Raw genomic sequence first — 26,208 nt, 5'->3', positions numbered from 1 at the left:
TCAAAGTCTATTTCATGGGCAGGTGTGGGCAAGTCCGTCGTTATGTCATTATAAATTAAGCAGATAAAAGACCTGGAGTTGATTTGAGGTGTGGTGCTTGCATGTGGAAGATTTTGCTGTAAACAGAAAACATGCGGTCAAAGGAGCTGTCCATGCAGGTGAAAGAAGCCATCCTTAAGCTGCGAAAACAGAAAAAACCCATCCGAGAAATTGCTACAATATTACGAGTGGCAAAATCTACAGTTTGGTACATCCTGAGAAAGAAAGCAAGCACTGGTGAACTCAGCAACGCAAAAAGACCTGGACGTCCACGGAAGACAACAGTGGTGGATGATCGCAGAATCATTTCCATGGTGAAGAGAAACCACTTCACAACAACCAACCAAGTGAACAATATTCTCCAGGGGGTAGGCGTATCGATATCCAAGACTACCATAAAGAGAAGACTGCATGAAAGTAAATACAGAGGGTGCACTGCAAGGTGCAAGCCACTCATAAGCCTCAAGAATAGAAAAGCTAGATTGGACTTTGCTAAAGAACATCTAAAAAAGCCAGCACAGTTCTGGAAAAACATTCTTTGGACAGATGAAACCAGATCAACCTCTACCAGAATGATGGCAAGAAAAAGTATGGAGAAGGCGTGGAACAGCTCATTATCCAAAGCATACCACATCATCTGTAAAACACTGTGGAGGCAGTGTGATGGCTTGGGCGTGCAGACAAGAGAGAGACAGTAGAACTGGTTGGAGAATGTAGAACAGTCCTTCTCTTCAATGAATTGGAAGTATTCTGATGTATTGTAACAAATCCCCAGCAAAAGAATTAAGTTATTAGTCAACCGGTGAGTCCACCAGGCTTTCATACAAAGCATCCAAAGAGGGAGCTCTTTTTAAAAGAACAAAAAAGTCCTCTTCTTCCACTCTCCTCACCTGTTAATGCGCACCCATTTCTTCATACCACTGTTATTCTTTGGGATGGACTCATGTGTAGCTTAGCTCCTCACTGACTTCCTGACTTTTTCCTTTTTACTTTCTCGTATACAAAATATTGGGAAAGTATTGCAATCGTCCAAATATTTGATGTTGAGATTTTGAAGAATCTCGATGTTTTAGACCTTCCTGATTTTCTTGTATATCAAGTATAAGGAGAGTATTGGAATCCTCCAAAAATTCCATTTCGAGATTTTGATGAATCTCGACATTTTAGACCTCCCTGAGTCCAAAAACACCATTTTTGGAATTATGTCTGTGTGCCTGTCTGTGTGTGTGCTGTGTGTGATAACCTGAGTACGATTTCACTTAGGTTAACCAAATTTTGTATACAAGTATTAGGTACAAAACGTAGATTTCTATAAACTTTTGGGCTATTTCCGTTAACCAGAAGTGGTACTTTAACTTTTAGTCATGCAGCTGCAGAGTCCGATTTATTCAACTGTACTTTTATAATAATTGTTCAATATACTAATTTGATTTGATTTGATTTGTTGTTGATGGTTCTTTAATGTACATAATATAAAAATATAATCATTGTCTTGTGGTTTACTTCTCAAATATCCATCCCCATATCTGAGTATACATGAAAGTCTAGGGAGGACCACTCCCGATTTTTTTTTTCCATCCACTTCCTTGTCATCATTAGTTTTCCACTAATTGGCACATGCAGGACCAAATCATGCTGGGTAATTCATTTAAGGCCACAGGTAGCCAAATCCATCAAAACATACTGTACATATTAAAACCCTAAATGAGACCGCTACAATGCAAAGGTTCCAAGGTCAAGTCCTGCTGCCACTGCCTGAACAATGGAGGTGGAGGTGGTGTTCACCCTGAGTGAATTACTTAGAAGAGACATACAAAAATCATGGAAATGATGTATAAGGGGAGTTTGCCATGACTCCGTCTAACATTAAATTTAATCCATCGAACTTCCAGGAAATGCAACAAAGTGACGACTCTGTCAGGTGAGTTGTGTGTTTCAAATTTTAATGTGCATGGAAACAGAACCATTTTACATATACCGATAGGTCAATAAATATTTGGAAAGTATTATCTCTATATGCCACTACAATGCATTTGAAATGAAGAAATAATTACATGATTGAAGTGTAGGCTTTCAGCATTAATTCAAAGGGTTAAATAGAAATATCGTACGAACCATTTTGGACTAACAGCCATTTTTTTCCATGGTCCCCCATTTTCAAGGGCTCAGAAGTATTTGGACAATTGACTGCCAAGATGTTCCACAGCCAGGTGAGAGCAGTTCCCTCATTATCTCATTAACCATTTAGCTGTTAAACAGTCTGAAACTGATGCCAAGTATGGAAAAGGCATTTGGAAGTTGTCGCTGTGAACTCTCAATATGAAGTGTAAAGAGCTGTCCATGCAAGTAGAAACAGGCCATTATTAGGCTGACAAAACTAAACAAACCCATCTGAGAGATCGCAGAAACACGAGGAGTGGTCAAATCAACCATCTGGTACATTCTGAAAGAGAAGGAACATACCGGTGAGCTCAGAAACACCAAAAGGCCTGGACAACCACAGAAGACAACTGTCCTGGATGGCCGCAAAATTCTTTCCTTGGTGAAGAAAAACCAGTTCACGACATTTAGCCAAACCAAGAACACTCTCTGGGAGGTAGACCTATCCTTGCCAAAGTCTACAATCAAGAGAAGACTTCACGAAAGTAAAGACAGAGGGTTTACCACAAGGTGCAAACCACTAATAAACGTCAAGCATATGAAAGACAGATTAGACTTTGCCAGAAAATATTTTTTTAAAAACTGCCCTGTTTTGGAACAGTTTTCTTTGAACAAATGAAACTAAGTTCAATATGTACTAGAATGATGGATAGAGAAGAGTAAGGAAAAGAGAAGAAACAGCTCATGATCTGTAGCATACTACATCATCTGTGAAACATGGTGGAGGCAGTTTTATGGCTGTAAATGGAAGTGTGTCACTGGTGTTTATTGATGATATGACTGCTGGCAGAAGAAGCAGGACGACTCCTGAAGTGTGTAGGGCTACAGTATCTGCTCAGATTCAGACAAATGCTACAAAACTGAAAGGGCGACGCTTCACAATACAGATGGACAATCAGCCAAAATATACTGTGAAAGCACACCAAGTGCTTTTCAAAGCAAAGAAGTGGAATATTCTCCAAAGGCAACATCCATCAACTGACCTCAACCCAATTGGACATGCATTTCATTTTCGTGAAGACAAAACTGATGGCAGAAAGTCCAACGAACAAGCAGCACCTGAAGACCACTGCAGTGAAGGCCTGGCAAAGCCTCACTAAAGCAGAAACCCAGCACTTGGAGAAGGTCATGGGTTCCAGACTTCAGGCAGACATTGACTTTAAAGGATTCTCACCCAAATATTGAAAATGATCGTTATATTTATGATTATGTTAGTTTACCCAAATGCTTTTGTGTCTTTGAAAATGGCTGTCTTTTCTAAACGGCTCATACAATGTTTTTGTTAAACGCCTTAAATGAAAACTGCAAGTCTACACTTCAATCACATTTTGATCGCTTTATTTCAAATCCATTGTGGTGGCCCACAGAGCCAAAATTATGAAAATTGTTATCACTGTCCAAATACTTAATGGACGTACCTGTAATTTGGGGTGACTGTTTTAAAAGTCAGCAATCATGTTGTGTTAACCAGTAAGACTTTAACAAAATATCGAAGCATGGTGGCCCAGTTTAACCTGACCAGCTTAGTTCGTCTGCAGTTTCCTCACCCTGTCAAACCTTTAGTACGTTAGTATTAATACTCTCACGCATGAGGCAGGCACCAGTCCTCTAGGGACACCAGCTCAAGGTATGCACTGACAAACAACAGCCACCATTTAACCCAAAACACGTCTTTAAGATGTGGTGGGAAACCAGAAAAAAAGAATCACACAGGCGTGAACAAAATGTATAAAGTGGCCAAAGACGGCTCAGGGTGGGATTTGGACCCAGTATTCTAAAGCTGTAAGGCAGCAGCCAAACACTGCACCACTGCTCACAATTCTGATTCTCCTTATAAATACGACCCATCATGCCCTCCTGCATTTAGTACAACACAATAAAAGAGAGTGGGCCTCACCCCCGTAACCTTCCTCACACGCAAGTACGATCCAGGCAACAGCAGCCGCCCACAGAGCCCTGTGAAGTCCCTGGTAAACGGAATGGCTTGCAGAAGGGTAATTGGGAACGTCGTTTAAAAAATATGGCACAGCTATCAGCAGAGCCAAGAGGATGAATGTGGAAACCCAGCCAGCTGCAGCCTGTCTCTGGAAAATAAAGCAAAAACAAACAGGAGGAGTGCGTTCCCAAATTAGCTCGTCAGTCAACCTTTATTACATGAATGCTGAAAAGGTCCGTTTTAACACCTGTGAAGTTTGAAAAGAGGCTGCCATTGATTGACTTTCTTTCACGGGGACAATACAAGGGGGGAATCATTCCTGATAAATGTCAACACTCTGAGTGTTTCACATTCACAGGTATGCACACCACATTAAACCATTCGTTCTCAGGCTATGTGTGTGTTTAATAATTGGGAGGACTTTCTGAAAATAAGAACAATTCATTACATTTCTAGAGCACTTTTCAAGGTACTCATAGCGCTTCACACAGTGAGCATCCACTTGCATGATGCGACGGCAGCCATCTTGCGCTGGTACGCTCACCACACATTAGCTGTTAGGTGATGAAGGGGTGAGAGATATGTGAGACGTATGCAGAGACCTTTGAACCCTTTTTCTGCTCACTGTCAGGGGGTACTTCAGTGGTATCTGAAATAGAGGATGAAGACTAATTCATAAATGAAGCATCGTAATGCCAGGCTAGAAAAGATCAGCTCAGCAGGTGCAGTGCTGGCTTCATCCACTAGAGGGTGGCACCACAACACCCTTCAGGTGACAAGGAACACCCATGACGAGGTGAGTGTATGACGGTCATATAAAATACAGTTGTGGCCAAACGTTTTGAGAATGACACAAGTATTGGTTTTCACAAAGTTTGCTGCTTCAGTATTTTTAGATCTTTGTGTCAGATGTTTCTATGGTATACTGAAGTATAATTACAAGCATTTCATAAGTTTCAAAGGCTTTTATTGACAATTACATTAAGTTTATGCAAAGAGTCAATATTTGCAGTGTTGGGGTCAGCAGTGAAAAGAGGAACAGGTAATCCTGCAAGAGATGGCATGGCCACCTCTTCTGAAGTAAGATGGCCAAAAGTCGGTAGTGGAATTGTGGCAAGTTCTCCAAGAGACAGAGAAAAGAGAAATTCAGAAACAGTGGACCTCAAAGAAGACATGGACTGGTCATACCAAAAATTTATTTTATTTATTTTCTTCTGTCTACTGCACTTTCACTGTTCATGACAATAATTTTGAAAGCCTTCCTGCTTTGTTACAAGTGCCTAAGACCTTGTACAGGCACCACTAGTCATCACGGTCTGTCCCATTTCTCACAGTGGCCATTGACGGGGGTCATGTTTCATTTATTGTTAGTCCCACCCATCACCCACCCTAATTTGATGTTGATCTCCTGTAGTGAAGATAAAGAGTGACTTGTTAAAGTGAAAACGTTGCATCCTCTGCATTTGCACCATTGAGTATCAAGTTTTGAATGAGTGGACACAAAGCTGGCCAAAAGGCTTCTCTCCCTTATTGAGTGATGCATACCTCAGTTCTCAGCAGATGTTCCTTCTTCTCTTTCATGAATACTCCCAGGAGGATCCCCACTACATAAGGGGCACATCTGGCATTAGGCATAACGTAATAATAGTCAAAGTACGCAGCATGTGCCCTGAAAGAAGGAGAAACAGACCTGGGTTCAAATACAAGAGAAGAGTCAGGCCTTCTTCCATCTACCCATACAGCTGCCAATTTACTTATCCATTGCAGACTCACAGAGAGCCCGGGCCTATCCAAAAACCATGGTGTGTCAGGCAAAAACCCGCCCTGGATGGGGTGCCAGTCTCTGTCACTGGACACACACACACACACACCAGGCCGAATGAGAGTCACCCGTCAACCTCACCTTCATGTCTTTAGGATGTGGTTGGGACAGAGAAAACCCTACGGGGAGAAGATTCAAACTGTTCACAGACAAGGACCAGGATGGTAATTTGAACCCAAAACTGTAGAGGTGGTCACTTTGGTTTTGCTTTAAATGTAACATTTGGTGCTGTCGCTGAGACTTGACAGTCCATGACTAATTCACACTTTCCATCCATCTTTCTGTTTTTTATACCCACTTTTCTCTTGGCCATGATTATGGGATACATTCAATAATACATTCAATATTACATTCAATAATAATATCTATCGTAACGTACAGTGGATACCAAAAGTATTTCCGTCCCTTCACTTTCTGTGCTGTACATTTATTCTTAAATAGATAAATTTGCCATTTTTGCCCATCAATCTACACTCAATAACCTGCAATGACTTAGTGAAAGCATGTTTTCATAAAGGTTTGCAATTTTATTAAAAATCAAAAGCTGAAATCCCTCATTTGTATAAGTATTCAGATCATTTACTGTGACAATCCAAATTGTTGTCGGTGCATCCTATTTGCTTTAATTATTTTTGAGAAGTGTCAAGAACTTGACTGGAGTCCAACTGAGTTGGTTGGACATCACCTAGAAAGGCACACATGTATGTATAGAAGGTCACACCATTTACACTGTATGTCAGGACAAACAAATAGCCATGAAACTCTCTGTGGACCTCCACGTTAGACCAGGGTAAGGGGATAAAACTATTTCTAAAGCTCTGAGTGTCCCCAGGAACACAATGGCCTCAATAAATGTGAAATGGAAGAAGTCAGGAGCCACCAACTGAATAATCAGGCAAAAAGGCCATGGTCAGGGAGGTGACCAAGAACCCAATGGTCACTGTAACAGAGCTTCAGATGTCCCCTGCTAAGATGGGAGAACATTGCTAGAAAGACAACCATCTCAGCAGCACTGCATCAATCAGGCTAGATGGAAGCCACTCTTGAGTGAAAGGCGTATGACAGCCTGCTAGGAGGAAAAAGATTCTGTGGTCTGATGAGACAACAATTGTCCTCTTTGGACAGAACTCCAAGCACTATGTCTGGTAAAGACCAGGCAAGCCCATCACATATGCCTAATACCATCCAGACGATGATGCATGGTGGTGGCAGCTTCATACAATGGGGGTGATGCTCAGCAGTAGGCACAGGAAGACAGGTCAGAATGGAGGGAACAATGAATTCAGCTAAATACTGAGGGGTCCTGTAAGAAAACCTGCTCCAGAGTGCACATGACCTCAGACTGGGGTGAGACAATGACCCAAAGCATACAGCCAAGAGAACGCTGGAGAAGCTTCAGGGTAAGGCTCTGACTGTCCTTGAGTGATGTTCTAATAGAACATCTTTGGAGTGACCTGAAGATGGCAGTTTGCAGACAATCTAACAAAGCTTGAGAGGAGGAATGGGATAAACTGCCCAAATCTGGGTGTGCAGAGCTTGGTGACACCTACCTAAGAAGATTCATGTCATTGAGAGATTCCAGTTTTTGTGATTTTTAATAAATTTGCAAACCTTTCTGAAATTTTCACTTTGTCATTAAGGGATATAAAGTGTAGATTTTTGGTCAATAATGGCAAACAAATTAATTTAAATTTAAAAGCACACAATAAAGTCAGCAGAAAGTGAAGGGGTCAGAATACTTCCTGAATCCGCTGTAACTTAAGACGCTCAATTCCAAATACTTGAATTTAGGGCCACTGGGAGTCAACACTGTCCGCAAGTTGAATACAAGAACTATAGCCGTGGTTATTAGTGTTGGGGTGCCATGGCCAGGACTGCTGCTGGTCACTGCTTGTGCAGTGTTTTTAAGTTCCTCCCATGTCCATGCAGGTTTTCATTCCAACACCTCACTGACGTGGGTGTTAGCCTGTTTGGTGACTTCACTTGAGTCATTAGCACCCCTCACATTCGCCATGATGCTGCTACTGCAGGCTTTTTAACACCCTCCGAGACTTTGTCTCTTTTCCAGACACCCAATTTGATGGTCACCTACAGATGTTATTGCATGGAAAAAGCTATGGGAGGTAGACTGTACTGGAACCTCTTTCCTGATCTGCGACCTGACAAAACGTGGTTTTGACTTTCCCAGGAAGGACTGGGTGACACTGAACTGCTACCGAACAGGGGTTGGCAGATGTGCTTCAAACCTGCATAGATGGGGGCATCATGACAACCTGCTCTGCTCCTGTGGACAAAAGCAAACCATGGCCCACATCGTCATCGACTGTCACGTCATAACGTTTAGTGGTGGTCTTGCCATGGTGCATACATCCTCAGCATCTGCTATTGACTTGCTGAGACAAGATAGCTGCAATTCGCTAAACACTGTGCCCTGTGGTGGGTGGCCACTCTGTCCACAGTTGTTTCCTGCCCAGTTCCCAGCTGGTGCCATACAAACAATATACCATGATTGGAATAAGCAGGCTTGGAAAATTGGCAAATTGTAACACGCATGATGAAAGCTTATACTTCATGAAGTACGGGACAAATTCAGTGTTGATGTATTCCGTGGCATTTGGCATTTTGTTTAGTACTCCTAGAGCTTGACAACTGAACTACAGTATATGATGCCACACTTTCCTTGCATCACTTACAGTTGCAACTGAAGTTCAACCAAACAAATGAAATTATAAAAAAAAAACCAATTCTTACGCTGTGAGTGGCAGAGAAACTGGTAAGTGCAGAAAGGCAGTGAGCAAAGCCCCGGACAGGCTGGAGGTCAGCAGGAGGACAGTGGCCACTGTAATCATGGCGTATTTACTTCTGGAAAGATCAAAGATACGTTCACAATATCAGCGGTTAATTCAAGTAAGAAGTGACAAGAAAAAAATGTCAGGTGTAGTAAGAAAGATGAATTCTCCCATGTTACCTGTGCTCATGCTACTGCTGTTAGCTTACAGCTTCGATGACCCAATGTGGCGTTAGAATCTTTATTGCCTCAACATTAAGGGATAACATCAGGGTCATAGACGCTTAGCTGCATTCAGTCAGAATTTGCTTTTGTGATTAGAGATCTAAATTTGCATGTGGTGCCAGGAAAGGGAAAGGCGTCCAACTTTTATTTGAGAAGGGGACTGAGAGATTTAAGTGCTAAAAAAGTACAGTAAGTCTGATTGCTAAGCACACAATCAGTACTTGACTCAGCTGGAGTGTCTTTACAGTCTGCTAGCCCAGAAATCATCACATCTCCAGGGTCTGATCCACCTCAGTGTTAGGCGTCAATGAAGGCTGCTGTGTCTCCACGTCTTGGGCCTGAGGCAGAGTCTCCAGCACTCGCCATGTAACTTCAGCTGCTAGTTTTGTCACTCAGCCTGAACCACTAGCTTTAGTCAACCTTGCCATCCAATTGCACCATTTGGGTGGTGGTCCAGCCATCAAGTTGTCCCTATTAAGAAGGACTGAGTCCCTGTCTGCAAGGAGTCTACTTTCTGAGTTCCCTCCAGAAGGTGGCCTACCATAGATGTTGTCTGCAACTTCAGGATGGACCACACTAGAGCTTTGGCTTGCTAGCCCAGGATGGGTTGCATCAGCATTGCAGCCTACATTTCCACCAACTTTCCAGTTTTGTTTACATCCAAGGAGAGGGCCTTCTAGTTTTATTGGTCAAGGATCTGTTAAGACGGGACTTTTTAGAAACTGCTACTGTGCCACCAAATATAATAGAGCTTGATGGTCTCCATCACCAGGAGAAGCTGTTTCTATATAATTACATTGTCGTTTATTTGTTTAGCAGACACTTTTATCCAAAGTGACTTATAAAAGAGTTCAACATAATCAAGTACACATCAGTCTGGGGCCTATTTGGGAGTAAATGTTACAGGACAAGGGTACAAAATTGATCACCACAAGTGAAGAGCTCAGAGGAAAATACGAGCGAGTTACAACTCCCAGATTTACAAAACCTAAGAGCCATTATCAGTTTGGCAGAAATTCACCGAACAAGGGTCTTCAAATGCTTCTTATACACACAGAGGGAGTAACAATTTTGAATGGAGGTGGGCAGTTCATTTCACCAGCTTGGAGATACACATGGAAAGAGTCTGGACTGAGATCTGATAACACGCAGAGATGGAATCATCAGATTTGAGTTGACTGAGAAGGGGCATGGAGACCTTCTGCTTCCCTCTCATTAAATTTCCCAGGAGGTGTGAACTCACCACAATGCCTGAAGAAGAAGAAGCATATAAAGGACTTCATGAACTTTCATTTTTTTCACTGAATGGGTTGCTTGTGTTATGAGTCTATTTTATTTTTAATTTTTCTTAGCCTTCATTCAGAGCTTTCCTGATCTTTATATGTCTAGTGGAGATTTTTGACTGTAAAGATTAAAAAATACCTGGTTTATCTTCATACAAAAAGGTTACTCAACTTTGCTAAAAACATTTTGTGCCATCTCTAATGCCATTTTGCAAATCTTGTTGCAGTTGAGGAGGTCGTGACAACTGAGGTCTTTATGCTGATGGGTTGAAAGGTTGGCACTGGCAGCCATGTTTTCATCTGAATTTGCGGATATTTCCCTAAAACATTTGGCGCTATTCTTTTCTTTCCCATATTCTCAGGGTATTGACTTCTTGGCAATATTATTTTTGACTCTAATTTCTGGGTTTTGCTTTTGGCCTCCTGAAAGTGCGCTTGGATTTTCCGTTTTGGTCACTTTGTGTATTTTGACAATGTCTCATTTCGCCACCTATCTTTTACTGTCTCTCCTTTTGAGCCTGATTGTCTTGTGAGGGTTGGTAATGTTATGATTGCTGGTGTGATTTGCCCTGATTTTGTTTTTTTGTGTTTATACTCTACTAGCTGTCTCCCGCGGCTGCACCCACATAAAAGTGAACAGGACAAACTTTAAAAATCAATAGTTGTTGGCACTGTATCTGATTGTGTTCAGCTCTCCCACGTGGGGAGAAAAGCATGTGGCCATGATATCTCTGGCAATCAGCAGCTACCTTCTTAAACAAACATAGCTCTGATCTCTCTCTCTCTCAAAAATGTCAAACATTACCCCTTAACAATCCTTAACAATCTGTAGATGATAATGTCTGTTGACCAAACAGGTATAGCTAGCTAAGTGGAGGCAAAGTACACTCCAACAAGAGGCGAGAGGTAGACTGACTCTAACGGGGGCTGGTGCGTGAGTGGGGAGGGCCCTGTCGCCCTCCCCTTGAGGAGAATTGAACTCATCTGCGGCATTAGAAAGCTTTAGCTCTCCTGTTTCAGAGCCCCTGCTCTTAGTAAGTTCCCTTTAGAAGTTGTTTTAGTTGTTGTATTGTCTCTCTTGGTACTAGAGAAAAGCCAAGCAAAATGACACCTTTTATTGGCTAACTAGAAAGATTACAATATGCAAGCTTTCGAGGCAACTCAGGCTGAAGAAGGGGCCTGAGTTGCCTCGAAAGCTTGCATATTGTAATCTTTCTAGTTAGCCAATAAAAGGTGTCATTTTGCTTGGCTTTTCTCTACATTCATAATGGCTAACACGGTACAACACCCTAGTACTACTCTCTTGGTACTGCAAGCGAACTATGATGCATAGTGCGATGCGAGAAGTCACAAAATCAACCAGAATGTTCAAGCATGAATGTTCATGGATTTTAGGAGGCCCAGACCCCTCCTGGACCCCGTGATCATCAGAGGTGACTGTGTGCAGAGGGTGCAGACCTATAAATACCTGGGAGTGCAGCTGGATGATAAATTAGACTGGACTGCCAATACTGATGCTCTGTGTAAGAAAGGACAGAGCTGGTTATACTTCCTTAGAAGGCTGGCGTCCTTCAACATCTGCAATTAGATGCTGCAGATGTTCTATCAGACAGTTGTGGCAAGCGCCCTCTTCTACGCGGTGGTGTGCTGGGGAGGCAGCATTAAGAAGAAATACGCCTCACGCCTGGGCAAACTGGTGAGGAAGGCAGGCTTTATTGTTGGCACGGAGCTGGACAGTTTGACATCTGTGGCAGAGCGACGGGCGCTGAGCAGGCTCCTGTCAATCATGGAGAATCCACTGCATCCACTAAACAGTATCATCTCCAGACAGAAGAGCAGCTTCAGCGACAGACTGCTGTCACTGTCCTGCTCCACTGACAGACTGAGGAGATCGTTCCTCCCACAAACTATGCGACTCTTCAGTTCCACCCGGGGGAGTAAACATTAACATTATACAAAGATATTGTCTGTTTTTATAGCTGCATTATTATCAATCTTTAATTTAATATTGTTTTTTGTATCAGTAAGGTGCTGCTGGAGTATGTGAATTTCCCCTTGGGATTAATAAAGTATCTATCTATCTATCTATCTATCTATCTATCTATCTATCTATCTATCTATCTATCTATCTATCTATCTATCTATCTATCTATCTAAGCAAATTATAGAAAAAAACCCGATCTAATTCCATTAAGTAGTTCTCTCGTGAAAACCAGACAGACAGATAGACAGACGTTGGATTTTATATATATATATATATATATATATATATATATATATATATATATATATATATATATATATATATATATATATATAGATATTTATATATACCGGTTGGCGCATGAAAAACTGAACCATCTCTGACTCCAACGTCGACGTATGTTTCTTAGCCCGTACACAAAATAAAAGATATGCAATACAAAAATCCAGTTGTAATTATTTGAAGGAGCCACGTACAATAAAGTACACATTTTTCTTTGTCATCGTCCTTCAGTTCTTGGACACAAGTTATTCTGTATGGCTTCATTTATAGTGAGTGAGTTGACAAGAACTGCGTGAAACATTCGCTTATTGTGCCAATTTACGTGTCGATTTGCTAGGGCTCATGGCTATCCATTCCTGAATATCTGCTACGACCACAGTTGTACGAACGGATGGGGCCCGATTCTTTTTTGTAGTTTGCAACTGACCCAGTCTTACGCCACTTCTTCACCAACTCGTGAATACTGCTCTTTGCTGGTAGGAAAATGTCCAGCATTTCCTTAAAAGAGCCGGTAGACAAATATGCCTCCACTATTCCAATCCTCTGTTGCAGAGAATACATCTTCTGGCTCTCTTTCATGCACGTCCATACCCACTGGCTCACAGCTTCCTTACTAATGCACAATTGGGGTTGCTGACTCCGTCGCAACAACAAGGCTCTGCGATTATGACGACACCCGCCTGTATAATAGCTTGAGCCAGCCGGTCAGAGACAGTTCGGTTTTTTGTGCACCACCCTGTATATCCTTATATATAATTTGATAGTATCCATATGTATGGTGTTTGCATCAATACCCCATATGTATGGTGTTCGCGTCAATACCTCGAATCAATCAGTTAGAAGAATGAGTAATGACAGCTGGGTATTAACAACGGTCATTGTTTAAATTTTAGCCAATCTCAGATCTAAAATGAGTGACGATCGCAACGCAGCGGCAACAGCAGCGGCAGCGGAAAGGATGCGTAGGAAACGAAGTCACATGACTGACGAGGAACGTAGACTTGCTAATGTGACCAGACGTACACAACGTGCACAACAAACAGATGAGCAGCGTGCGGCTACAAATGCTACTAACGCTGAAAGAAATCGTGCAAATCGGACACAAAGGACAGATGAAGAACGTGCGCTACAGAATGCTACTAACGCTGAAAGAAATCGTGCCAGCTGTGCAAAAGGACTGAAGAAGCTCAAGCAGCACGGGTTGAAAGACATTGAGCAGCCCGTGCCTTGCGGCATTGCCATGTGCAATCACCCAGATATTATTGAGGATGAAGTTTACATTTACATTTACATCATTTAGCAGACGCTCTTATCCAGAGCGACTTACAACAGTATTTGTTAGTTTTTCGCATACCCCTTGGGGTCAGAGCTCAGGGTCAGCCATTGTACAGCACCCCTGGAACAATTACAGGTTAAGGGCCTTGCTCAAGGGCCCAGCAGAGTAGGATCTCTTTTGGCAGTGACGGGGATTCGAACCGGCAACCTTCGGGATACCAGCGCAGATCCTTAGCCTCAGAGCCACCACACTGGTGCATTTGATAACCTGTCCTGGAGGGCCGCAGTGGCTGCAGGTTTTCATTCTAACCCTTTTCTTAATTGGTGACCAGTTTTTACTGCTAATTAACTCCTTTACTTTAATTTTAATTGACTTGTTTTTTAAGATTTGTTCCCCTGAAATTCTTCATCATTCTTCTGAATTGTTTCATTTCTTTCCTTAAACAGAAATTAAATATGAAGTGTGAGCCAACAGAAAACCAACTAAGTCAGGGCCTCAAACTCCAACAAATTTCACTCCAACCAGTTGCTTAATTAGACACCAATTCTTGTTGTTAATTAAACCCGTTCTTTAATTCCATGACTTGTTGCTACTCTCAAAAAAAAAAACGCAAATAGCATACATTTCTGAAATTGTTGATTTTCTCTTTTCTAAGAGCACTGTTAAAATGTTTTGGGGACCTGAGCAGATCACCGTTCCTGAGACCTTCATCTTTCTTTATTTTCAGATATCTGTATGATGGTCACAGTTTACTGGTCGTGTTTTGGTTCATTTTGTGTCTCATTATTGTTTGGCTGGTAATTAAGGAAAAAGAAACAATTAAGGGGCCTGAGTCTTCAAGAGCAAGTCAAATAAAATTAATTCAAAAGAAGTTAATTAGGAGCTAAAACAGGTCACTAATTAAGAAAAGGGTTAGAATGAAAACCTGCAGCCACTGGGGCCCTCCAGGACCGGAGATAGGGACCCCTGGTATATACAATTACCTGTCACTGAGTCCAAAACAGAGGAACGTGTAGCAGGGTTCATCTCAGCTCATGGCATCCCTCAGTGCATTTGTGCCATGGATGGGACTCATAGAAATAAAGCAGCCATCCACAAATTCTATGGATTATTTGATCAGAACGGGGAGGTTTTCTCTTAGCAAATGAGCCACCAATGATTACAAGTGTTAATTTATTGACGTCATAGTTAAATGGTAGTGTTTATGGTGCCCATATTTTTGCAAATTCCATGCTAAACACACATTTGAAAACTTGAATATATTCAAGTGTGATACTGAGGAATAAGTCCACTTCACTATCAGTCCACACATACGATTCCCCCTTACCTTGATACTCCAATGCTGTTAGCCTTACTGAACCGGTAAAAACTTTTTTCAGACTTCTGATTGGCCAACATGGTGTTACGGTTAAGGTTATAAGGTTATGTCAAGGTTATGTTGGTTTGGCATGCTCTTGACAGCGGAGTTTCGCGTTCTCATGTGGATGAAGATTTGTTAAAAAACAGTCTGCGTGTAGACAGGATTTATTTTTAAGAAGGAAGGAGGAAAACTCCCATTTAAAAAATACCCGGTTACACGTGGGCTAGGCCTAAGTAATCAACGGGGACCTCAGCGTTAATGTTTGCAGTGCACCATGTGATGCACATGTCTCTGTTACATGCCGTTTGGTATTAGAATTGTAAAAACAGTGTTAGTGTTTGTGATACGCCATCTACTGGAATGACAAACACAATATATTTTATATCTAAAAATATTGTGATGTGCCATCTTTTGGAATTGAAGAGCTCAGTTCCAAAATCAGCTAAGTACAAAAGATAAATTTTGGAGATAAATAGGAAAATCTGGGTCCGTAAGCAGATTTTGAAACTAAATCCCTAAAACTATAGTGCTATACTGTTGCAATTAGCAGGTTTTGAAGCTCAAACATATTTTCGGCGAAAGACGAACTGCATGAAAAGTCACAATCACGTGTTCACTAAATTTTACCAAAAGGTGTAATTAGCAGATTTTGGAACTCACATCTTCAATTACAGACACATAACAACCAGACAGACACACAAACACTTATCTGTCTATTAAGGTGGATAAATTGATATTTTAGAGTATGTTGTTATTATTATTACTCTTCTTTTTAATTTAGTTTTCATATTTGACAATATTTATGGTTAGTATATAAATTTTGGACTTTAATGTTGTTTGAAATAATAAAAATGTCCTTAAGTTTTTTTTTGTTTTTTTTGGTGTTGGTTTTAATCCTCAAGGCGTACATCATAGCAGTCTGTGGTCCTCCCGATGTCGGCCTTCAACCCCAGTCAGTCCCACATTGTGATGGTCACATGATAAAAGCTGCTAAACAACAGACACTGATGGGTGTGGCCATGGGATAAAGGTAAACCAATGGAGCGACAGGGGTGGAGCCTTAACCCATTCTTGACACCCTGTTAATTATTTCTTAAAATTTGGATCTGTTTTCCAGCCTCAGTCATCCTTAGCTCCCGTACCTTTAGATTAAAGTTGTATCTACAAGTCATAAGGTTTACTCAATCGCTACTGATAGATTTTGTTTGTTAACCGAGTTAACATGATTTGTGCTTATGCCCGAGGGTCATAGGAAAACAATCAGGTAATACTATTGTAGAAATTGCCAGAACCGGCCACAGTAATAAATCATTCATTATTATCATTATTATTTCACGGGGTCTCCTATATTTTCTGACACTTGCAAGGCCCTTCAAGGTTTCTTTTGATCGGCGCAGCTCCACATACTAATTGCATTCAGACTGCACTACCTTCTCCTACACCACTTTTCTCAACATTTATGACCCCATGTCCCAGCTTTGCCCATTTAAGTTCACTGTCAGCAATTGAAAACCGCTCCCTTGGTGAGACGAGCCATATCAGGGCGTCCCCTGGTGAAACAAGCTCACTTAGAAATGGGGAAACATCATGGTCAATCACTTAGGTGACCCTCACAACTCACTCATGGACCAACCATGACAACCTGCAACCCATCAGCAATGGAATCCAGTGGTTGAGAAACACTGGCTTAGGCAACCCACTTGTGATCTCATCAACATCAAGTGCAAAGTTATAGGATGTTTCTGCATATTTACTGTGCATTCAGAAGCTCTGCTTTATTTACATACCTTTGAAACACAAAGAGTAGAACGGGTGTTAGAATATAAAGTTGCATGTCAACGGCCAGATACCAGGACCAGGGAATGCACTAGAAACAACAAAACAGAATTAATTATAATGCAATACTTTATATACGACAGATTTACTGTACAAATACCTTTAATTTGAAGAGACAACCAAGAAGCTCGTAATGATCTTAAAATTAGATGTTGAAACTATGTATTTGTACCTGTGGCATCAATCACCTGAAAACTACTGAAGATACTGATTTCAAATTTAGTGACCATATTTAAGAAGTCTCCACACAACACAATGGCAAGTCTGGGCAAAATGGAAATATCCAAAGGAAGCTGAAGCCAGCCAGACATTGTCAAAAGAGAGCAGATAGAGTGAGATCGCTACAGAGCTCTTTCAAGGTGTTTATTGGTATTCTGTCTATGCTGGACCTAAGGGAGTTTTTTTGGAAGGGCCTGAAGTTGAAACTTAACTGAGAATCGAGCCTAAGTTGATAGCCAAAAAATCAATCCTCATCAAACCAAGAATCATAGCTCCAAAATCGTCATCGAAATAACTATCGCAAAGTTTCTGTTAACTAACACTCACTACAAAGTACAAAGTCTTTGTTTTCAATCCAATCTCCAATTACCCAGAAATCCTCAGGACTGACCTTTATGCAGCTCAATCACTGATGTAACACATCACAACCTGATCAGGTTTCCATAGCAACCAGCCCATAAGATACCGGCAACCATTATGAAAACTAGTGAAGTCGGGAAAGACTTGAAAAATATTAACATCTTAAAGAGTGTCTCTGAAAAATATTTACAGAATGGAATTGTACTCTGCCTGTTTTAAAACCTAATTGGAAGGTAAAAGGAGCACAAACATGCAGAAAAATATAATTATAATTCAAACTGTAAATAAAAAATGAAGTTTTGGTTATTAATAGATAAACATCTTTATGAGAACAGAAATAATTTGTTTTTAAAAGAATTCATGTAAACAATGGCACTTCTGTAGGTAAGGGGGCACAGTACCACCAAAAGCTGTGCAAATTAAATAATAATTTTCCTTTTTGAATTCCACAGATTTTTCATCTGTTTATAATAACCGTCGACTTAAGCATTTTTAAAATTTTCCCTCATATGCTGAATGTAATTTCTTATTTTGAAACATACTACTTTTTGTAGTATGTGAAATTGTCTTCATGCCAGGTGCTGCAGGCCTGTTTCCAGTTCAGGGGCCAGCTCCATTGGCCCTGCAGTGTTCCCTTGTGTGTGTGTGTGTGTGTGTGTGTGTGTGTACGCACATGTGCAACTTGAACATTCCAGATTAGTGACAGAGCTTATTCTTGGTGTTAAGATAATGCCTGACCTTTGTTTTTATTTAATTGTGTGTTTCCATTGCTTGTTTGAGCCTGTACCAGTCAAGCCAGCAAAGGGGTTTGACAAGTCCAGTACCATTTACTCTCTTAACATTAGCGAAATTATTCTAGAAAAAAAAGAATGGCCAATAACAGGACTGCATCAAACACAAGACATCTGATCAAAATGAGGCTGAGGGGCATCTTAGCCGGCTTCTCAATGCTAAAGAGGACTGCCTGACTGTGTTAAATTTTTAAAAGCCACTAAGAAAACCTTAGGAATTCTCCATTCACTTTGTGGAAGAGAAGCCAGCAGGATGATGTCTCTGGCTGCTTCAGAGAAGCATAGGATTTTAGTATGGAAAGAACGGGTATTTAAAAAATGATTAGTCTTTTAATTTTCTTGCCAGCTATGCAGTGGTTGATTGCTGTTACTAGACAGCCCCCATGGTCTTCTGTTTGTGTGGTGTGTGTAGTTTGTGTGTTCATTCCATGGTATTGTGGCTTGTCCATTTTTACTTTCGGGTCTTTAGTTCTAATTCTGAGGTGTCACTTTTTTAAATGAGGCCATTCATAACCAATTTATTTTCCAGAGCAGCCAGTGGTGGCAGGACTCACTCAGTTTACTTAACATTTAAATCTAAATAACTCCGTTATGTCAGATAATAACAACGTCTGAGAGTATCACAACCTCACTGTTGATTGATGTTTCATGATGTGAACTTGCATATCTTGGTAGTCATTAGCCAAGGTGGGACTGGCTTACTCAGACTTAGTTCCTCCTACTCCATTCGGCGCATAGGGCAGCAAGTTTCCTCCAGTGAATTCGATCAGTCGTGACAGTTACAGCTTCATTCCGTTCAGAGTCAGCAGTTTGTAGATCTTTGTGGCAAGTGGTATGCCAGGTATTGAATAGCTGTTCTTGTTTCGGCTTCCCACTTCTGCGTGTCCAGGAGCCTCATGTATAAATGGTGCATATGCAGAAAAATGTGGCGTATACCCGTTTCCACACTCACTTCGAGATGTATAAAAACTAAACTTGGCGTAAAGCACCATACATTTTTATGCCAGGGTCCCCCCCATTTTCATGTTTCTGCTCAGTTTTGCAAACTGGTGGTACCCAGCATCAAAGCAGTGCTACTGTTTCTGTGGTCAACTACACACACATTACTATTGCAACAGCACTGGACAAGTTACATAAGCCTGGGATGAATGACCAAAAGAATGAGCTGGCATCCTATATAGCTGGAGAAACTATGAAAACTGCAGCTCTGCAGAGTTACAGGTGCTTTTCCTGACTAGTACAGTAAAAGGCAAGTAGTCTTTTTAAGGATAGCGAGTCACCTCAAAGTAAAGAGCAGAGAATCGATCCATTTTGGAGCTCGGCTCCAATGTTACACTATAAAGACCCTTTCAGAGAATTATTTTGCTTATGTAAGTAGAAAGCATTTTTAAGCTATTAATGTGCTGCTGTATAGTGCACAGAAAGTGTGTCGCATTGTGCAAGAACATAGCGTGCTGCATATATAATGTTGCACACAATCGTGCCTTGCCCATAGGTGAAGTGTTGGGGTATGATGAACCTGACCCTGACCCACCAAATGATCAGCCAGATCAGACAGCGTTACAACTTCGTTTGAATGTAGTTAGCAGAATGTAAAAACAGGTAATCAGATGCAGCATTTATTTGTTAACCAATTCATTTAAACTATGGTCAACATCACATAGTACAGCTCTTATATTCCTTAGTTCATTGGCCACATTTCTTACAGCATCCAGTAGTGCATTTTGTGACTCAGAACAGTATATTTCAGTACACAACCAGATGGTCTCCCAGCGGTTTCTGAGGTAGAGGCATGTGTGCAGACAACACTCGAACACGTGCTTGGCACTGCAGCACCATCATGTCATTGGCACAGAGGTCAACTTTTGTAATATTGTCTGAAACAGAATAAACAGACTGTGGGCTGTGACTCACTTTTCATTTCGACTTTGATATCTGACCACTTCTTTTTTCTTTCGGGCACTGTGCCACTTTCTGAACTTGAACTTTCAAATATCTCTGCCATGCTTTTGTTGTTTGTACCACTACGTAAGCCAACAAATAGTTTGCTTTTACTTGCCTAAGCTTCACATTTGCTGAAATTCTTTTTTGTTTAACATGTTTTTTCCATTGCCTTTTAACCAAACACTGAATGGACGGTGATATTTATTTTGATTTGCATATTAAAATATTCAAAATTCTGGGAAGAGTCAGGTGGGACTGTAGGTGTGTGCACATGCGTTAAATTTCACGTTCATTGGGATTTGTAAAGTGCATGGAACTGTGTGTATGCACAGATTTTTGCATTAGAATCTTTTTGTGCAAACACACATTTCCAATTTTGTCTTACGCCATGTTTTAGTGTGAATTCTATGCACGGCGTTATACATGAGGCCTCTGGTCATTGCAAATCATGGGTAGCTGATGGACAGTTTGACAATTTGTGTGATTGAGTCTTACAGCTTTGGTAGGAGAAGCCAAGTATGCACTATAAGCATCTTGGATGTAATAAATTGAGTCACTTGGCTGTGATCTTGGTTGCTTGACACATCTTGCTGGTGTAGAGGTAGTTGGTAATACAATGCTGTTGTAGAACTATATTTTGCTAGCACAATTGATTGATGCCATTGACCAGAGTCGGCACATGCATTTTTGCCTCCTCCTTATACAAAACTTAGATAAATGAAAAATTGTGTGAAAGCAATGAACAAAGAATGTGAAGGATTTCGATATTTTGATAGAAGTTTTCATGAATACTGATAGCAAAATTAAGAGAGGTATTTTTGTTGGTCCAAAAATTGGCCATATCATCAATAACAAGAATTTTGTGGATCTGCTTGTGGGGCAGGAGGAAACCATGTAGAACGCATTCAAGGATGTGGTGAGAATTTCCTTGCCAACTACAGAGCACCAAACAATGTCCAATTTGTTGACACCACGCTTCAAGTATACAAAACCATGAAGTGCCGTATGTCACTAGAGATTCATTTTCTGGATTCACACTTGAAGTTCTTCTTTGCTAATCTTGGTTCAGTCAATGATAACATGGTGTAAGGTTTCACCAGGACATTGCAAAAATGAAAAAGCTGAATCAGGGCAAGTGGAATCCATCAGTGTTTGGCTACTATTGTTGGACAGTGAAATGAGAAGCATCAGATGCTGAGTACAAGTAAAAATCAGCAGCAAAACATGTCATCTACAGTATCTATCTCATCTTCCAAACCACAAAAACATTTTTTGATTCAACTCTGCTGAACTAATGCAATATGTCAACATCACTAAGCAATTACACATCTGACATTCAATAAAAGTTAATTTGATGTTTTTCCAAACTACTACGTAATACAGACCATATGAAATTATATTTGCATTCACCTTGAAGTTGTCTATCATAATCACCCACATTTTTTATTAAACAAAACTTTTGAAAAAAATTGTTACCAGTGATATCAATTCTCAAGAACAAATCTAAAGCAAAAGACTATCAAAATATGTTTAAATTATTCTTAGTAATCTAACAAAGAAGTGGTTTCATTTCATAGCGAATCCACAATTTGGATGGCAGAAGTTGTGTGCCACCATCTTATATAGGCAGGAAGAAATGACATACAGTAATATGTAATGTGACTTCCATGTCATACGGCTGGCAACTGTAAGCTATGTGATCAGAGCCAGGCAATATACAGCACAACATGGCAGTGACCGACTTGCCACAAAAAAACAAATGGTGTTGCTATAAGAAAGATAAAATATTTCAAAACTCCCAAAACCAAAACGTACAAACACAAAATGCAGAAAAGGTCAGGTCAGGTTAGGGAGCATGCATTGATACAGCATGTTGCCACAGCCATCACACAAAGAAACAGCTTGGTATCCTGGTTGGCAAACCCCAAGGCAGACACACGGTCCATAATAACCATCTATCTGCCACAGACAGGTGTTATGTGGCAGCCCCCTTGGCCTGGTCCAGCCGCTAAGGTCTTCAACAATGAGAATCCTGTGAGCCAGATCACCCTTGGAGAATTGAGCCATAACTGATGCTCCCTGACAATGCAGGTAATGTGCCTCATTTGGGACTCCGTGAGCAACCACTTATTCAAACCAGTGTTACCCAAGGTTTCTCCAAAGACACACAGTACCAAAGGAGTCCAGTCTTCATCTCAGATCACTGGATAGTGTCCATGTCTTGCAAAACATAAAGCAAAACAGGAAGCACCAGGACTCTAAAGACTTAGACCTTCATCCCATTGCAGAGATATCAACGCCACCACACACCCCATTCCAGTGATCTCATGACCCCCCATGCCCTCCCAATCTGTGTAGTGACTTCACAGGAAGAGTCACCAGAGACATGAATCTCACTGCCGAGGTAAGTAAACCTCTCGACAAGGTCGACACTCCCTCCGCAGACAGACACACTACTGATGGCAGTGACCAAGAGGTTATTAAAGGCCTGGATCTTGGTTTTTATCACGGCACTCGCAAGTCCAGACACTCAGACTCCTACACTTGCGGGGGAGAATAGCAAACTACAGTCGAGTCATTGGAAAGAGTGTAAAGAATTAAAAAAAATACTTACAATCTCACTGGACTCAAAGAAGTTGTTTATTAGCAAGAGATTTGTCCACCAGCGACGTTTGCAGTTCTCAGTTTGCATCTCTGCAAAGATCCAGAAGGAGCCTTTTGGCATGACAGGCAGAAGACCAACACACAGACACACGGTGTACAGGTGGAGGGGCTGAATTCTGAAAGAGACGACAGGGCAGTGTCAGCACTGGATGGTCAGCACTACCGAGCACTTAAACATTCAAAATTGGGAGGGGACATTTGTGGCCCTTTGGTGCAATATTCGCACTCTGTTTTCCAACACTGCTTTTATATTACAACATCACAGGAAGCCAAATCTGATTTTGGGAGCATATGGCACTAGGCAGAAATCCATTGTGGTTGGGGCACCAGTCCACCACAGGGCCCACTGACTCAGTCACCAGGTCACTTGTGTGGGAGCAGAGTGCAGTTAATGGTTAAATTAAAATACACATCTTCAGGATGAGTTTCAGGAAACTTAAAAATGTCACATTATACCAGCTCTGAACCCCAACCAGTGCCAGCTGCTGTGTCACCACAACCCTAATTTTAGTCAAAGCTGCCAGTGTCAGTGACTGCAATTTATAAAGTACCACACTCTGCACAGGTGACAACTGTGCCGATGTCTGAACCCAAGAGTTTAGAACTGAGCTACATGTGGGGCTGACTCTACCAGTTAGGTAAATTAGGCAGTCCCCTTTATTGGCAAAATTTGTTTCGGGTTTGTTTTTTTAAAACAGTGCCAACTAGGACTTGCAAACACTCAGATTCCATACAACTGTTCGGTTATGCTCTGTTATTTTATTTTCTACGCATGGTCTTCTAAATTCCAAATTTGCACCATAGTTAACTTCTGTACGTACGCTTCTTCATTTTCTTCAGTTGCAGGTTTGTAGTATTAATTTTGTTTTGATGGGCGCTGACCTGTCATAAATGGTCTACAACATACTGTAGTTAATAATCCAACAATAACACAAATGACAACAATAATGATAATAATAATTCTAATCCTCAAACTGGTGTAGCATGAAAGACACAGACACAACTGAATAACGCTACATGATTAAAACAGCAATTGGATTGCAGCTCTTGAGTGCATCGCTAAAGACTGATTTAGATCATCTTGTACATGGGCTTAGATTAAAACTTGCATTAAAAGTCAGCAAATATTGTTCTCTGTTATTTGCCACCGTCTTTTGGTAGGCTTAGATCTTCTCTGTAGTCCACCTGTCACTGGTAACGCTCTCTGAAGTTGGGCACTGATTGGATAGTTATAGTATTTACATACATGAGGATACAGTAAATAGGAATTATGGGTAAATGCTTACATGCTTTCATTATGCCTTAATTTCATTGAATTTTTGCGATTATTTTAACTCTGTCAGTTTGATTCATTATTTTAAATGAAATTTATATGTTAAGAAGCTGCCTTGTTAATATTATAACTAGATTGTCACCATCATTGTAAGCTACCTGTTGAACTGATAACTTTATTATTCAAAACAATTTTATTTCTTTAGATAAATGTTAATAATAATAATATTAATAATTAAATAAAGTCTGCTAATATAGTCCAATTCCTAACGTGTCTTCTGAAATGTCACCCCTCATGAGTGTATTCTTCTAAGCTGTTGCCATAAGAAATCAGACATCTCCCTTGATGTTCATAAATTGTAAATTCTCTGTTTTATATCCAAGCCCTCCATATTTTGCTTTCCCCAGTCGTAGCTCCTCTCTCACCTCTCCATGTTTGTATGTAGATGTCTGGCATGGTGGGGTGCCATTTACAGCGTTGCCTACACTCTTAAAAAGAACGAGTCTTTAATGGCATTTTATGGTTCTTTACTGGGGTGTTTGGTTCCTTGTAGAACTATTGCTCGACATTCTGGGAAGGGTTCTCTTTATATGAAGTTGGTTCTCCGCAGCAGGACGGAGGCAGATTAAGGAAACCTGGTCTTGGCCTGTGTTATTACATGCAGGAAGAGTCCTTTCAAATTCATGACTTATTGGTATTTCACAATTCTGTTACCATCTACTTACTTTATGGTTATGGTATGGTTTTCATGGTTATTTCCTGTTACAGATCTAAATAAATTAAGGTTATTTCTGGAACCTTCATGTAGAAGGGTCTTTTGGAATCTAAAAAATGTTTCCATTGTGGCACTGCTCTGAAGAACCTCTCTGGCACCTTTATTTGTAAGAGTTTAAGGAAGCAAAAATGTTTGAGGTGGCCCTGGCTGTGTGCTCTTTGGCATATGCAAGTGACGTTCAACTTTTACTACTGAATGCATGTCGACATATTCAGAATTCAGAGTCCAACAAGATGGTCTTACCTTTTATATCGGTTCAACAAGTATTTTACCACAATCCAGAAGATGCCTTTGCCCTTTGAGTTTTTAATCAACGTCAATAAAGACTGCACACTTAGTAGCCCCCTGTAAAATATGACAAGTAATTAACACTTGGAGATTTATGAACGGGATGGCGTTGTACAAAAATTAAGATCAGTCTGAATGCTGCTGGCCTCTTCAACTCCTCATTCTGAGGCATCTCTTTAAATAATCCAACAGAACAGCCCCATATTCATTCTGTTGTCTTTAATACATAAGAGCAGGTATAAGCCAATCCCTGTACAGCTTTTAATTAGGTTTGTCATGTGTTTTAAGATTAAAAGTAATATTAAAAATGTTTTTCCTTTCATTTCATTTTATCAAATAGGGAATTCAAGTGATAGGAAGTGAGCAGCCATGGAAGAGTGGCGCTATATTCACCTGTAGTGGAGGAATGTTTTAGAAAAAAGTTTTAAAAATAAAGGTATTGTGATATATGACAATGAATAAATAAATAAAAACAATCTATCTGTCCATCTATTTTCTAAACCTGGTAATCCAAAGCCGGATAGTGGAGAAGCTGAAGTCTGTTATAGCAAACACACAAGACAGGAACAGTCCCTGGACAGGTCGCCAGTCCATAGTGCGGTGAACATACGCACACACACACACACACACACACACACACACACACACACACATGCACACACACACACACACACACGCACACACACGCACACAGGAAGAACATGGAAACTCCATGCAGTTCACTGTGTTTTTATTTATTTATTTATTGTCATATTTCACAATATGCTTATTTATTATTACTATGACACTGACACCTTTATCCAAGTGACTTATAACATTTAAAATACAATTGTTTACATTTCTGTTTGTTTTTCCTCAGTAGCTGGATTTGGACCTAGGAACACTGTCTGCCAATTTGTATTT

At 40.7% G+C, this 26,208-nt stretch overlaps 1 protein-coding gene across 3 annotated transcripts in view; it reads right to left on the bottom strand.

The window, feature by feature from the left end:
• Window positions 1–26,208, bottom strand: part of oacyl (O-acyltransferase like) — a 55,673-nt gene that overhangs the window by 5,520 nt on the left and 23,945 nt on the right. For 2 of the 3 annotated variants that reach the window (XM_028803185.2, XM_051927376.1), the window contains exons 8-13: window positions 25,261–25,362; window positions 22,920–23,085; window positions 16,943–17,022; window positions 8,709–8,819; window positions 5,681–5,804; window positions 4,097–4,283 (exon numbers count right to left, since the gene is read on the bottom strand). In XM_028803185.2, the coding sequence (XP_028659018.1) occupies window positions 4,097–4,283; window positions 5,681–5,804; window positions 8,709–8,819; window positions 16,943–17,022; window positions 22,920–23,085; window positions 25,261–25,362 (770 nt within the window). The remainder of the gene's footprint in view (window positions 1–4,096; window positions 4,284–5,680; window positions 5,805–8,708; window positions 8,820–16,942; window positions 17,023–22,919; window positions 23,086–25,260; window positions 25,363–26,208) is intronic. The other variant, XM_051927377.1, reaches the window with a different exon arrangement.

This window comes from Erpetoichthys calabaricus, chromosome 5 (assembly GCF_900747795.2).
Source record: "Erpetoichthys calabaricus chromosome 5, fErpCal1.3, whole genome shotgun sequence".
NCBI classification, from domain to species: Eukaryota; Metazoa; Chordata; class Cladistia; order Polypteriformes; family Polypteridae; genus Erpetoichthys; species Erpetoichthys calabaricus.
Note: the sequence above shows the minus strand (reverse complement) of the source record. Positions and strands in the feature narration are given on the sequence as shown.